Below are 13,708 nucleotides of genomic sequence, written 5' to 3'. Positions count from 1 at the left end.
GAGTCGAACGCTCACTCCTGTTCAATATTTTTCCAGGTCACAGGAGGATATTTTTGAGGTTAACCTGCTTTTCTCCCTCGCAGGTCGTTTATTAATGTTTGTATAAACCTGTTAACTCTTAGAATTTCAGCATGTGTTAGAAGTATTTATTTGATTTGGATCTGTAAACGTATTATTATATGCATGTTTGATGGGCTGGATAAGAGAGCTGAGCTCCCATTTATTTTTATGACATTGAGTATGTGGAGGGTGAGCTGAGCTCCCTAATTGATTATATATTGTATTTACAGGTCGGGTGAGTCAAAAACTCCTCGTTGAAAGGTTCACTTTATGACCGGATTCTGTCTGGTTAAATTCTTGAAATTGAACCCAAATGGGCCTTAGAGTTGGGTTAAGGAATAGTTAGGCTTACTACGGACTTCAAAGGCTTTAGACTGGTCCCAGTCCTTATACCGGTCTGGCTCATAAGTTGAGTCGTAATAATTTACACTTAAAAAAAAACACATTAACTTTTTTTATAAAAATAATTTAATAATATTAATTTTTAAATAATAAAATATATCAAGTTGAAATAATATATCCTAATTCATAATCAAAGAAAAACAATAATAAAAATACAAGAATTTAATTTATATAATATAAGAATAAGATAAAATTCGAAAAAATGGGAAAATTTTAAATTTTCAGATAAGATATTTTGAGGGAATGAAAAGGACAAGTGTCCAATCCCTTTGAGTGTCTAACCGGACAGTTGTTGTAAAAAGCCAAGTTTTATTATTATTATTTTGCTTTATTTATATATCTATGCCATTTATTGAAATTTCAACTGATGCCCACACTGGAATGAGTGATCTGTGTGGAGAGGAAGATGATAAGGACAAGAGATTGGTTATAATATTACGTAAATCAGATATCAATCATATTTTTCTATTTTAAAAATCTCTAAAAAAATGAATAAATTTTAATAATAATCTCTAAATTTATTTAATATAACATCATAAAATTTTTATAATCTCTCATTATTAATTTTTTAATTAAATATTAATTTAAATAGTTTTAACGTAGAATTTAATTTTTTTTAAGTTATATATAAATTAAATTTTTTATTATAAATAAAATAATTTTTTAAATATAAAGAGAATAATTTTATAATTAAAAAAAAATTAATTAAGAGCATAATGAAATTATACACGTAAATTTTTAAGTAAAAAATTAATAATTAAAAATTAAAAAAATTTTATTATATAAAATTTAAAAATTTAATAAATTTTATATTATATTTTAAAATTTAAGAATTATAATATTATAATTATATAAATTTAGAGATAATTATTAAAATTTTTTCCTGAAACTAAAAAAAATAAAAGAAAGTATCAACAAAGCTGTGGGCGGGCTGATTTTTGCTAACATCACTGACATGGTTTCTAAGGAAAATGAATAAATATTTATCATTATCCTTCTGCCTCACATTTTTTGAATTTATATTAAAAAAATCAATAAATAATAATTATTGTTATCAATCACTCTCAAAGTATCAGTATTTAAAAGGAATTATGAAGAAAATTTAATAAAAATATATATTTTTTTGAAAAAGTGTATAGCCTTTGAGTAATATAATTATTAACTTGACTTTATATAAGAAACGAAGCTATTCTCTATTAAATAATTAATTTTATTAAAATAAAGTACTAAATAATAACATTCTCTTCGATTCACGGGTAAACTACATAGCCAGGACATGTGTTAAGTACCATTTATGTGCAACTTTTGCCCAGTTTCTCCAGCCAGGAACTGATGAAACTTTCCACTCACTTCAATTGCACTTTGTCCAGCAGTTTTAACAATGCCTGTGTCATTCATCATCTCCCTCCATCTGTTTGCTTCTTCCCAATTACCACACGATGCATATAAGTTTGCAAACATCATTAGCTCCCCGTCGCTAAGGTAGCGGGCTTTAGAAGAAATTAGCTTCATCACTCTCTCACCAGTCTCAAGATCCTGATGAATCACACAGGCACTAAGCAATGCACCCAGGATGGATTCTCCTGGTTCAAATGGCATTGCTTCAATTACCTGATATGCTTGATCAAGATGCCCAGCCCTTCCCAGAAGATCAACCATGCATCCATAGTGCTCCAACTTGGGAGATATTCCAAAGTCCTCTTGCATGGAATCAAATAGGTGGCAACCCTCTTGTACCAGACCTGAATGGCTACAGGCATTGAGTAGGCCAATGAAGGTAATATCATCAGGCCTTACAAGCTTACTTCTCATCTTGTCAAAGAGTTCTAAAGCAGCATATCCTTGACCATGAAGTGCAAGCCCAGAGATCATAGCATTCCAACAAAAAATATCCTTAACTTGGGATTTATGGAACACTTGTAGAGCTTGCTCTATGCTTCCACATTTGGCATACATCTCTATCAAAGCTGTTGTCACATGGGGACTTGATGCAAGCCCACTATCAATGGCATATATGTGGATTTTAGTTCCTGTTTCTAGAGATCCCAAATGCGCACATGCGGACAAAACACTAGTCACTGTTAGATAATCTGGAATGCAATTTGTTGTCTTCATTTCATCAAACAAATCAAGAGCCTCATTGAAATGTTCACTTTGTAAACACCCTGTGATCATTGTGTTCCATGTGATGGGATTTTTCACTGGCATTTCCCTGAACAATGCATGAGCCTTCTCCATATATCCAGCTCGAGTATATGCTGATATCATTGAATTCCAAGAGACAGTATCCTTCACCGTCATTTTATCAAAGATGCTTCTAGCAGATAATGCTTCCCCACAGCTTGAGTACCCAGAAATCATGATATTAAAAGATGATTGGTCCTTTAAAGGCATCAAATTGAACAGATGAATAGCATCTTCCATCTGGCCATTAGAAGCATGTGCATCCAACATGGAGTTCCACGAAACCAAATCTTTGACAGGCATCTTTGCAAACACTTTACAAGCATCAACAATGTGATGAAGAGTCCCATACATGTTTATCAAAGCAGTTTGGACAAAAGGATGTGCAGCTAAACCAGTTTTTATCGTCTGACCGTGAAGGGCAAAGCCAATATGAGAGACACAACTCTTCCCAGCTGCTTTGAGTACAACAGGAAATGTATAATTATCAACATCAAAGCCAAGTACTTGCATATTCACGTAAGTTAGAATAGCTTGTTCTGCGTCCCCCATGAGCATGTACTTCTTCATAATCTCATTCCATTTTCGTACTTCTAGGGAAGGCGCGAAGCAGTTGCAGGCTAAAACCGGCATTTCAGTGCTTCAAAAGTTCAGCTTCCTCTCTCCCTCTTTTACCTGCCACCTTTTGTCTTCTCCTCTTTCACATCTCTGTTTGAAACCAGCAGCAAAAGATCAAGTCCAATGGGAAAAAAAGATATCTTACAACTTACTAGCAAAAGATAAACATCAAAGTCAAAGTCTTTCAAAGATTCTTTAAGGATGAACTATAAAGGTGAACATAAATTAAAGATAAAGTACAAAAAGAAGATATCATCCACATAGAAAATTGGGCCCCCGTAGCAAACAAATCAACTTTCATACACGACAATTCAATCTTTGTAACTTTTAAAAATTTGTTTAGATATTTGCATGCTTGGACCTTTTTTCTGTATATATAAGAAAACCACCTCCACCAGCCCACAGAGAATGAAAAACAAAAACTTAATGAGAATTAAGCTAAAAATATATTCTTACGCAGTGATAATCAGTAAAATTTAAAAATCCATTAAACTAATCTCAAAATCCTAATTACTTGTCCAGGGCAAGTCCATTGCTTCTATTGAAACAAGAAATTCACCAGCTTAGCAACTGTGAAAGAACAAACAACGGAGTACAGGTCAAAAAGAGCTTTACAACATGATGTTGTTCTTTGATTTTTCCTGCAATTAAAAGAACAAACAAGACCATGTCTAACAGAGTGTATCATTAGCAGTAACCATATAATCCAGAGAAGGCTTATTCAGATCTGAGATTTTGGGGTCAGTTCCTTCAATTTGCAGAAAGAGAGACCGTGTGGACACTAAGAGTTTGGGCTCTCATCTTGTTAATTATGATGGTGTTGAAGAACTGACATATTGCATCAGCATTCCCTCAATTGGCCATTTTTTTCAATTCCAAATTAGACATGTAAAATTAATCAGAATTTTCTCTTTTAAAAACATGGAAAAAAAATAATCATATCATAAATTTGAAGGCATGAAAAGCCTAATAATTAACACAAGAATAATCAACACCTTTTTCCCCTTTAAACTGCCAAACTTAAAACTGTCATACTGACAATCTTCTATGGCGAATTGAGAACTAGCAAACCATAATCCCAACTGCCCTGCTCCTTATACCAGCCCACAATAACACCTTATCTCTTCATTGAATCCTTTACCACCACACATACAATCCACACCACCACCAGTTACCTCATACAAACCTTCTCCTCTGCCTCCCTCTAAGCAGCAACCACCTTTCAATTCAATAACAAGAACATTACTAAGTTTTTCACTTAAAACTGTCATACTATACATCTTCTATGGTTAATTGAGAAAGAGCAAACCACAAAACCTCAACAATGACAAGAAGAAGCAAACACATTTGCCCCGCCTGCCCCCTCCTTATACCAGCTCACATTACCTCCTTATCTCTTCCTTGAATCCTTTACCACTGCACATAAAATCCACACCACCACCAGTTACATCAGACAAACCTTCTCTTCTTCTTCCCTCTGAGCAGCAACCACCTTTCAAAATTCAATAACAAGGACATTACTAACTCTTTCATTTCTTTCTTTTTTTTCGCCTTCATTGTATATAGCTCCAAATAACATAATAATTCTTAAATCCTAAGGCCAAGGTTTATCATTATTGTTATTATTTTATCTTGAAGGAAGCTATATTGTGTGGCTTAGAGTTTGTGATAACATATATGGGGCAAATTTTGGGCTCCAGCAGTGCCTTCTCAAGTATTATTTAAAATAACATTTTTCAAGGCAAACAGCCCATAAAGTTTCTTTACCAACTAAATAGTTGAATTACTAGGAACATGAAGGAACTCAAGATATGCAATAATGTTAACTATTAGTGTCTATGGTTGAAATTCTATAGTTAGTCCGTTACTCAGTTGGCCCTTGAAAACATCAAACTTCTCTGTTGTCAATTTCTTTAGCATACTGAATATGCAAAAGAATTTCAGCACGTTATGATATCACAACAAGCGCCTTCCTTATTGACACTTGCCATAACACGAACATAACTTCAGGTACACTCAACAACGCAAAAATATTCACTAATTAGAAGAAAGAAGCATGACAACCTTGAATTCCAAATAAAATTTCAATTTTCTTGCTTCAATAAATTTAAATCCCGTTTCAACTTTTCCACTCATCTTTAATGGGAACAACAATGTCAACTAAACCTCGTACTTAATCATATGAGCAGTATGGTTAAAGCATCATCAATAAACAAATAAACTGTGACTATTCTTTTGAGCAATGGATTTTACCTTTTGGTTGGTAGTGATTTGAGCCCTTGCAAACTTGAAGTGCAGTTGGTCCTGGTGATATTTAACTCCTGCTGCCTTGACTTAAATCGATTCCGGAACTCTTTACATCCTCGAACTGCTTGCCAAGATCTCGCCTTTCCAATGTAAAGTGCACACGATAACTTCTTTCAAACCGCAATTTCAGTAGTTAGAACAACAAATTATGAAAGACATAGTTTTCCATGAAATTATAAAAATTTACCCAGAAAGAAGTAAATTATGAAAATTGGCTGATGATAGGATTTCATGTGATGTGGGTTCTTTATGGGCATTGCTGAACTCATCGCAAGCCCACCTAAATCCCACAAATGGCTGTTTGTCCATATTTACAGCAGGTACACAAACTTGAGTGCCCCGCCAAGAATTAGGACAGCTACTGGAACATCAAGACCAACATTTCGTCCAAAAAATCTCATCTTCATTAAAAAAATTAAATATGCTTTTCTTTAGACAGCTCCCATCTCGTCTATGTATGAATACGAGGTTAGGTTTTTAATGCAGAAACCATAAAACAGAGTAAGGGCAGAGAGACTGAACATCAGAGATCAGAGTTGAAGTGGGAGATAGAGAACCTGGCGCGAGAGCACCCCGTCCACCAGAGGTCTCAACTCTCAAGCTTATCACTGTTCGAGCTGCTTCCATCTCTCAAAACTACTAACATGTTGAAAGAAAGGATTTTGGAAATATGGTAGACGACGAGTCGCTCGGCAGATGAAACAAATGAAAGCAGATCCTTGAACCATTCTTGGTTAGGCCAGTGGCCAGACATGGTTATGTTGACCGATGTTGTTGGGCTTAAAAGCCCAACCTTGAGAGATTAAAATTAATTAATTAATTAATTAATTTTAACTCCATTATTGCTAGACACTTCCATTCATTTGCATTAACGACAAAAGAAGACTACGTGGAGCATTATCTTCCACTGCAGAAATCTCATTTTTGTCAAATTTCCGATTTTTCAATGTTCATTTAGCTTCTTCAATTCAAAGCTCTTTAACTCCCAAAAATCAAAATCCACCAGAGAGTTCAGAAGAGAAAAAGCGAGACTCACATGGCTTCTGTGCCTTTCTCTTCGCCTTTACGGAGTCTAACCCTGTTCAAAACTAATCCAAACTCTTATTCCTCGGGGCCTTCAATGGCTTTCTTTGTTCCTTCTGCCAAGTCCTCACTTGGGTCCTCTACATGTGCTTTTCTGCAACATGGATTCTCTCTGCAATCGCTAAAATTCCCTGGTGTTCTCTCAAAAACTCGTTCTTTTGGTGTTTACGCGAGAGCTGCCACTGAGAAAACTATACACGACTACTCTGTGAAGGTAATTATTTTACTGATACCTTTTCGACGTTTTCGAGTTTCAATAGTTGGGTGTTGTTTTAAATTTTCTAAATTGAAGAATTTTTTTTTTTTTACATATCTCAACTGAGTAAAGATTGAAAGATCAATATCTGCTGCTTAATTGTGTGATGTTGGTACAAAATATATAAGATTCAGAAGCCATTATTGATTCATTATTCATTTTTTTTGTTTATCCACTTGCAAAATGGTTATTGTCTGTTTATGCCTACAAAATTTGAAGTTCTAATGCATCATAATTCATAATTAGCAATAAAATGTAGCTTGACGAATAACTTTTTTTGCCCACTAAATGCAGGACATTGATGGGAAGGAGGTTTCTCTTAACAAATTTAAGGGGAAAATTCTATTGATTGTCAATGTTGCTTCAAAATGGTAATCTTTCCTTTAGGAATGCTCTTTGTCTCTCCGTGTCAGATACTTTGTCAGCTATCTTGTAGCCACCTATGAGCTTAGTCTGTTTCATGTTTCATATGTGAAATCATATGATTGGGACGAACCCATTTTTATTCCTTTATATATTCTGAGGCACTTGAGGTCTTATTGGAAGTTTGTCCTTCGTTGTAGTGGTTTAACATCATCAAATTACACGGAACTCTCACACCTGTATGAGAAGTACAAGACTCAAGGTAAGCTAAATTTTGGGAGGAAAGCACCTGAATTCTTTCTATTTGATCTGTTAGCACTTTGCGATATGATTTTTGTCCAAGAACTTCTTTTCAATAATCTAAGTACCTTTGCAAGTGGACTATCATTGGAATTAGTCTTTTTCTATTTGAAATCTGCTTACTTGGCAGTCTGGATTTTTATTGATCACAATCTGTTCCCAAAATCTGAGTTATTTAAAGACATTAATCTCCTAAACCTAATAGGAATATGAAACTAGTAAATAGGAATTTTAGATAAATTAAAATACAATAGGAAATCCTAAATAAAATAGGAAGACCTAAATAAGGTAGGAAATATTAAAAAGTCCTGAATAGACTAGGAGATTTCCTAATTAATTTTAATCTAGTTTCTACAGCTGCTAGAAATCTTTATAAGATGTTCTAAGTGAATTAGGACTGCTGGAGATGAAAGTTAACTAAAAAAAACGTTGTTGCCTTTTGTCCAGAGAATCTCACAGGTGGGTGTAGGAAATCTCACACCTGGGGGTGGGATTTGCTGTCCCAAAAATCAACTTTGCCCAAACTTGCTAAAAATTGTTATTTTCCCTCACTTTCACACCAGCATGCTTCCATTGTTGCTCGACTTACTTTTTCACTAAAAAATGTCCTGCGTTACTATGCACTCAAGTTTCCTCTATCATTTTACCCACATGATATCCTTTACGTTGTAGTGATAAAAAATTTACAAGATCTTTGCTCGCATCTAACCTTTTAAAAGTCATAGCAATAATGTTCATCGTTTTGAGAAACAATTAGTGGACTTAATTCAAATATACAGGAGAGAGATTACGGGTTAGTGATGTTCAGCTTACAATCGCTATTAACATTTCTGCAACTAACTTTAACATTTTAAACCATTGTGAAATAATTTTTTTCCATTTTTTGATTGTGTAATTTGCATCTTAGGATTTGAAATTCTAGCTTTCCCTTGTAATCAATTTGGAGGACAAGAGCCTGGGTCAAATCCTGAGATCAAACAATTTGCTTGTACCAGGTTCAAAGCAGAATTCCCAATATTTGATAAGGTATTTCGCATAATTCCCTTAATCTTGACACTAGATATATTATGTATGGGCCAAAAAAAGTCAAATACCTGTGATTTTGCATAACAGGTGGATGTAAATGGACCAAATACAGCTCCAGTTTATAAATTCCTGAAGTCGAGTGCTGGAGGATTTTTAGGTGATGTGATCAAGTGGAATTTTGAGAAGTTCCTGGTGGACAAGAATGGTAAGGTTGTGGAGAGATATCCACCAACAACATCACCTTTCCAAATCGAGGTATATTTCTTCTTTTATTTTCAATAGTTGGACATCCTTGAATAATTGATTTCTTCTGAATTGTTGTAACGGAGGAAGTGGTGATGTCTTTTCTTTGTTTTTTTCATGATTCTAAGAGATGAGAGCTATATGCAAATTTTAAATGAAGTCATTTTTTAAGAAAAATTAAGGATTTCTGTTCAGTCCACTACTGCTATTATTGAAATAACATGATCCATTTTGTCTGAACTGGTCAGACCATTCTGATAACTGATAAGTTGTAATTAGTTGTAATAAAAGATGTTGGTTTTTTAGCCTTAAAAAATGCATTCCTTTTCGAGATCTCGGTGGCTTTTGAAGATTACAATGGCCACCTTTGAGTTTTTGCATTTGGGCTTTTGAATCTCTGCCCATTTCTTTGACCAATTTGAATACATGAAAGGTACTTATGTGAGAACTTGTCAGAAATGAACTCTGAGAAGCTGAGAGGTTCTCAACAGGCACCAAATAGAAGTGAGGGATACATTTTGACCAAGAAGCACATGTATTTTCATTGCAGCCCTGGCTTAAGATTGATACAAAGTTATGGTGGTCATGCCAATTTTTTTCTGCCTTTTTTTTTTATTTATTAAATCTGGTCAGGATGTAGGAACAGTTAGATGATTACTAAAATGTAAGATCAACCGTATTCATTGGGTATGCATTACGGATTGTAACCAAGCTGTAGATTTTAAAAACAAAATAATAATTCTGAAAGTGAGCATTCAGTAATTTGCTTAATCTAAGCCTCCTCATTCTTGTTGCAGAAGGACATTCAGAAGCTGCTTGCAGCATAAATGCTGTTGAGCCTCAGTTATATCACCTGACCGGAGAAAATTAAATCAGCATGTGTAAATTTCTGCAGCAGGCAATCACAGATATACAAGTGTCTTTCTATAATGGAGTTCTGACATAATTTTTTCCTAAAATAATGGATAAATTTGATACAAATATTTGCGCTTTTATTATTTGTTCATCTTGCTGTCATATTTTCTTCTTCTGGAGGCTCTACAAGCTCTGCCTGGAATAGTTTTTTCTTCACATCTTAGCCTTCATTTGTAAATGAACCTTTACAAACTAGTTCAGTGAAAAGTTGTCTAATGCTATGAACAATAGGGTGCAGCTAATATGAGCTTTACTTTCATGTATATAATGAATACATGAATCTGAGTATAATATTTAATCTAGGATAGGCGAATTCTTGCATTAGGTTGAAGCGATCATTAGTAGGAATCTAAACATTATGAGCATGCGGCCGCCTGAAAGTCAACTAAAGCCCATCATAAGTCAGCTCTTATATCGCTTGTTCTGATTTGCATAATTTGTCTTGGAGCAAGCAGAAAACTTCTTTTTCTTTCTCCCACTTGGCATGAAATATGTGATTTCGTTAACAAGGAAACGAATTGACATTATTATTATTATTATTATTATATATGCGTATTCGGAAGCGCAAACCTCTTATGATTTTCTTGAATCAATAGTGTAAAGACGTTAAACCAGGCAAGGGCAGATTGCACCCAGAAAAATTTCAATGTTGAAACGAAGTGAGCCCAGCGCTTGTAGCTACAAATGGTTTTACTCGCATGATGGGGCTGAACTCTTTACATCCATAGAATCTGTCTTGCTTGCTCAAGGCACCTGTTGGACTCGTTCCCTCTTCATCTATCTGGTTTTTTTTTTTTTTTTCTTAGTAAACGTATTACGTTGAGGGTTTGAATTGGTAACTTATAACAGGATAACGAGTTTTATAATTTAACCTATTATAGTGTGCAAGTGGAGACCGTTTGTTAACTAAACTAATTTAAAATTGAAGATCTAATGTCATCTTGTGGAGTGATTACATGGTGAAGGGCACATGGCCACCACCATTATTCTGACCAAACCCCAGAACTTCTACTTATTTTAGTCCAGTCAATCCAATGAATTAACTAGCATATGATGAAGATGAGTTTTTAATATTTTGCTTATATTTCTTCCATATGCAAGACTAAACCTATTTACTTTGTGGTTGTTTTGCTTAAAATTGGACAGCCTAAACCCACTCTTAAGTCCTTCAATTCCACATTCCTTCTGTTGATAGTTAGCACTCAGACATCCTCAACACTATTTTCAGAAACTTATGCATGCCTGCTCTCTTTAAGTCCTAAGCATGGATCCTCTTGAAACCAAAGAGCTTGTTGAGAAGAAAGGTCTCAATGATCCCTCCTTACAGTCTTTACCCATCTCACAACAAAATGGACATCACCCATTGGATCAAACAGCAACAAAAAGCAATAGTCCTTTGTCGATCTTCCTGGAGCCATTTCAATGGCTACAAATGCTCTCTTCCCAGCTAAACCCAACCTTCATTTTTGGAGTAGTTCTCGTTTACGGCCTAAGCCAAGGCTTCTCTGGATCTTTCTTCAAAGTGGTCACTGATTATTATTGGAAAGACATCCAAAAAGTCCAGCCATCCGTGGTGCAACTTTATATAGGCTTATACTATATCCCATGGATCATGAAACCAATTTGGGGTCTCTTCACTGATGTTTTTCCTATTGCGGGCTACAAAAGAAGGCCGTATTTTGCGGTGGCTGGGATTCTTGGATGTGTCTCGGCATTGACGGTTGCTCTCCTAGGGAAGTTGCCGGCTGCAGTGGCGTTGAGTTGCTTGATAGGTGTGACTGCCGGGGTTGCTATAGCAGATGTGACCATTGATGCTTGTATTGCTAGAAATAGCATTGAAATGAGGTCCTTGGCTCCAGATATGCAAAGCCTTTGTGGGTTTTGTTCCTCTGTTGGTGCTTTGGTCGGGTACTTGTCCAGTGGCTTTTTCGTTCATCATCTTGGACCTCAGGTAAGTTTAATTACGTTTCATTGACTTTCTAATTCTATGCTCTCTTCTTCTTCCATTTCTTGATCCCACTTTCTTGGACCTCAGTTAAGTTGCGTTTTATTGACTTTCTGTTCTTTCTTCTTCTTATTCTTCTTTCATTTCTTGATCCCTCTTCCTCTCTGACTACTGTTGTTTTCTTTATACACTCTCTTTAATTTGCTTGTTAATTGTAGAAAGCGTTGGTTCTCTTGGCAATCCCACCGGCGTTGTTGATATTGCTGGGCTTTGTAATTTATGAAGTGAGATCTACCAGCGTCCGATCTGAGAAGAAGAAGGTAAGAACTCTTCTTATTCTTTTTATTATTTATTTACTGAGAAGTCTTGGCTACAAAAAAGTACGAGTAGTCCACCTTAATTTTAATATTATTGTTACAATTAGTAAATTAATTATACTTGTTATTAAGTGAAAGATGCTAATCAATCAAGAGAAATTGGTATTAGATGCACTGAAACTCTGACTTTCAGGTCAATATTAGTTAGTTGCTGCCTAACCTGCATTATTAAACTAAAGAAATATTCATAGCCAAATTCATATGGTATTGTGTAGGCAGTGGAAGATTTAGGAGTAGCAGTGAAGGGCATGTACAAAACAATGAAGTTCACTCAAGTTTGGAAGCCATCTCTGTACATGTATCTATCTTTAGCTCTCAGTATCAGCACCCATGAAGGCCAGTTCTACTGGTACACAGATCCTAAAGCTGGTCCTGCATTCTCACAGGTTCACACTCCTTCCCTATGAAATAACCCTCTTTTTGTTATTCTGAATCCTGTATAAAGGTACATTTTCCTGTTTTCAGGAGTTTGTTGGGATAATCTATGCAATTGGTGCCATGGCTTCCATAGTAGGAGTTGTAATATATCAGAAGGCTCTGAAAAACTACCCATTTAGAAACCTACTCTTTTTTGCCCAACTTCTATATGGGCTATCAGGAATGCTGGATATCATCTTCATCCTGAGATGGAATTTAGTCCTTGGAATTCCAGATTCATTCTTTGTTATTTCTGAAGAATGTGTGTCTCGAATCGTAAGCAGAATAAGGTGGATGCCAATGATCGTATTAAGCACTCGGCTATGCCCTCTAGGCATTGAAGGGACTTTTTTTGCACTGCTGATGTGCATTGATAGCCTTGGAACCTTGTCTTCCAAATGGGGTGGAGGAATTATTCTTCATTTGTTGCATGTTACAAGGACTGATTTCAGAAACTTGTGGTTGGTCATCCTTATAAGAAATGTTTTGAGGCTTGGAACTCTATGTTTGATTTTTCTTATCCCTAAGGCTGATCAAACGGATGATTTGATTCCAGCTGATATTTTGGCTGCAACTACTTCAGATGATGATGATGGCTTACAGCTTGTCCCTGTGAATGAGAGGAATGATAATGAACAAATATAGTTGATTATTATCTTTACAAGCTACTAACACTAACACAGCATTATATATCAAAACAGAACTTGCTCTGCAGGTGATACACAGAGAAACGAACTCCACATAATTCATGATTTTTTTTTTGTAAGAAATGAGCTTCTGTTGAGCATCTAACCGATTTTGTTGCTCATATTTGAGTGCATACACCCATTCATATATATATATATATATATATATATATATATATATATATATATATATATATATATATATATATATTTTTTTTTTTTTTTCAAAACCCAATCAACTTAATCTAGATTGGAATCTATCGAAGCTTTGTGGATTTGATAAAAAAACTAGATAAGTTTTCTCTCTTTTTTCAAATTAAATATTTAAATTAATATTTTAAAAAAATTAAGAAATAATTTCAATTCAAAATAAATTAAAACTAAAATAAATTCAAAATCGAAATGATTTGATCTTAAACACTCAATTATCCATAGCCACTTTGATTTGTGACTACAACCCTAATTAGTGATTACAATACAGTGAAATTAAGTAAATTATTGGATATTCTGGATGTATTTATATTTT

General features: G+C 34.8%; 3 protein-coding genes and 1 non-coding gene across 8 annotated transcripts; 2 read left to right on the top strand and 2 right to left on the bottom strand.

The window, feature by feature from the left end:
- Window positions 1–1,651: 1,651 nt before the first annotated feature.
- Window positions 1,652–6,301, bottom strand: LOC110673868 (pentatricopeptide repeat-containing protein At1g08070, chloroplastic). 3 transcript variants are annotated; one of them, XM_021837097.2, is made up of 3 exons: window positions 6,129–6,301; window positions 5,518–5,681; window positions 1,652–3,354 (listed from the first exon to the last, which is right to left on the bottom strand). In XM_021837097.2, exon 3 carries the CDS (start codon window positions 3,277–3,279, stop codon window positions 1,744–1,746), a length of 1,536 nt encoding a protein of 511 aa, XP_021692789.2. In that variant the 5' UTR covers window positions 3,280–3,354; window positions 5,518–5,681; window positions 6,129–6,301; the 3' UTR covers window positions 1,652–1,743. The 3 variants fall into 3 exon arrangements, with proteins under 3 accessions (XP_021692789.2, XP_021692790.2, XP_021692787.2); XM_021837098.2 differs by having other exon boundaries at window positions 5,518–5,678; XM_021837095.2 differs by having other exon boundaries at window positions 5,518–6,301.
- LOC131171007 (small nucleolar RNA snoR103) lies at window positions 5,801–5,906 on the bottom strand. The gene has a single exon (XR_009141766.1). It is a non-coding gene; the product is annotated as a small nucleolar RNA snoR103 (small nucleolar RNA).
- Window positions 6,302–6,443: 142 nt separating the features above from the next.
- On the top strand, window positions 6,444–9,999 carry LOC110673870 (phospholipid hydroperoxide glutathione peroxidase 1, chloroplastic). 3 transcript variants are annotated; one of them, XM_021837099.2, is made up of 6 exons: window positions 6,444–6,868; window positions 7,205–7,281; window positions 7,474–7,535; window positions 8,481–8,599; window positions 8,687–8,854; window positions 9,640–9,999. In XM_021837099.2, exons 1-6 carry the CDS (start codon window positions 6,608–6,610, stop codon window positions 9,667–9,669), a joined length of 717 nt encoding a protein of 238 aa, XP_021692791.1. In that variant the 5' UTR covers window positions 6,444–6,607; the 3' UTR covers window positions 9,670–9,999. The 3 variants fall into 3 exon arrangements, with proteins under 3 accessions (XP_021692791.1, XP_021692793.1, XP_021692792.1); XM_021837101.2 differs by lacking the exon at window positions 9,640–9,999 and adding an exon at window positions 9,299–9,613 and having other exon boundaries at window positions 6,480–6,868; XM_021837100.2 differs by lacking the exon at window positions 9,640–9,999 and adding an exon at window positions 9,276–9,613 and having other exon boundaries at window positions 6,480–6,868.
- Window positions 10,000–10,143: 144 nt separating this feature from the next.
- On the top strand, window positions 10,144–13,151 carry LOC110673872 (probable folate-biopterin transporter 6). The gene is made up of 4 exons (XM_058129568.1): window positions 10,144–11,708; window positions 11,921–12,022; window positions 12,295–12,465; window positions 12,545–13,151. Exons 1-4 carry the CDS (start codon window positions 11,022–11,024, stop codon window positions 13,139–13,141), a joined length of 1,557 nt encoding a protein of 518 aa, XP_057985551.1. The 5' UTR covers window positions 10,144–11,021; the 3' UTR covers window positions 13,142–13,151.
- The last annotated feature ends 557 nt before the right edge of the window (window positions 13,152–13,708 follow it).

Source organism: Hevea brasiliensis, chromosome 11 (assembly GCF_030052815.1).
Source record: "Hevea brasiliensis isolate MT/VB/25A 57/8 chromosome 11, ASM3005281v1, whole genome shotgun sequence".
Lineage (NCBI taxonomy): Eukaryota > Viridiplantae > Streptophyta > Magnoliopsida > Malpighiales > Euphorbiaceae > Hevea > Hevea brasiliensis.
Note: the sequence above shows the minus strand (reverse complement) of the source record. Positions and strands in the feature narration are given on the sequence as shown.

Excerpts from the sequence above, each read along its gene's own strand:
- LOC110673868 (XM_021837095.2), bottom strand. The coding sequence starts at position 3,279 with ATGCCGGTTTTAGCCTGCAACTGCTTCGCGCCTTCCCTAGAAGTACGA.
- LOC110673870 (XM_021837099.2), top strand. The coding sequence starts at position 6,608 with ATGGCTTCTGTGCCTTTCTCTTCGCCTTTACGGAGTCTAACCCTGTTC. Across the intron at positions 7,536-8,480 it reads TGAGAAGTACAAGACTCAAG|GATTTGAAATTCTAGCTTTC; the intron begins GTAAGCTAAATT and ends TTTGCATCTTAG. Across the intron at positions 8,600-8,686 it reads AATTCCCAATATTTGATAAG|GTGGATGTAAATGGACCAAA; the intron begins GTATTTCGCATA and ends TTTGCATAACAG.
- LOC110673872 (XM_058129568.1), top strand. The coding sequence starts at position 11,022 with ATGGATCCTCTTGAAACCAAAGAGCTTGTTGAGAAGAAAGGTCTCAAT. Across the intron at positions 11,709-11,920 it reads TTCATCATCTTGGACCTCAG|AAAGCGTTGGTTCTCTTGGC; the intron begins GTAAGTTTAATT and ends TGTTAATTGTAG. Across the intron at positions 12,466-12,544 it reads CTGGTCCTGCATTCTCACAG|GAGTTTGTTGGGATAATCTA; the intron begins GTTCACACTCCT and ends TCCTGTTTTCAG.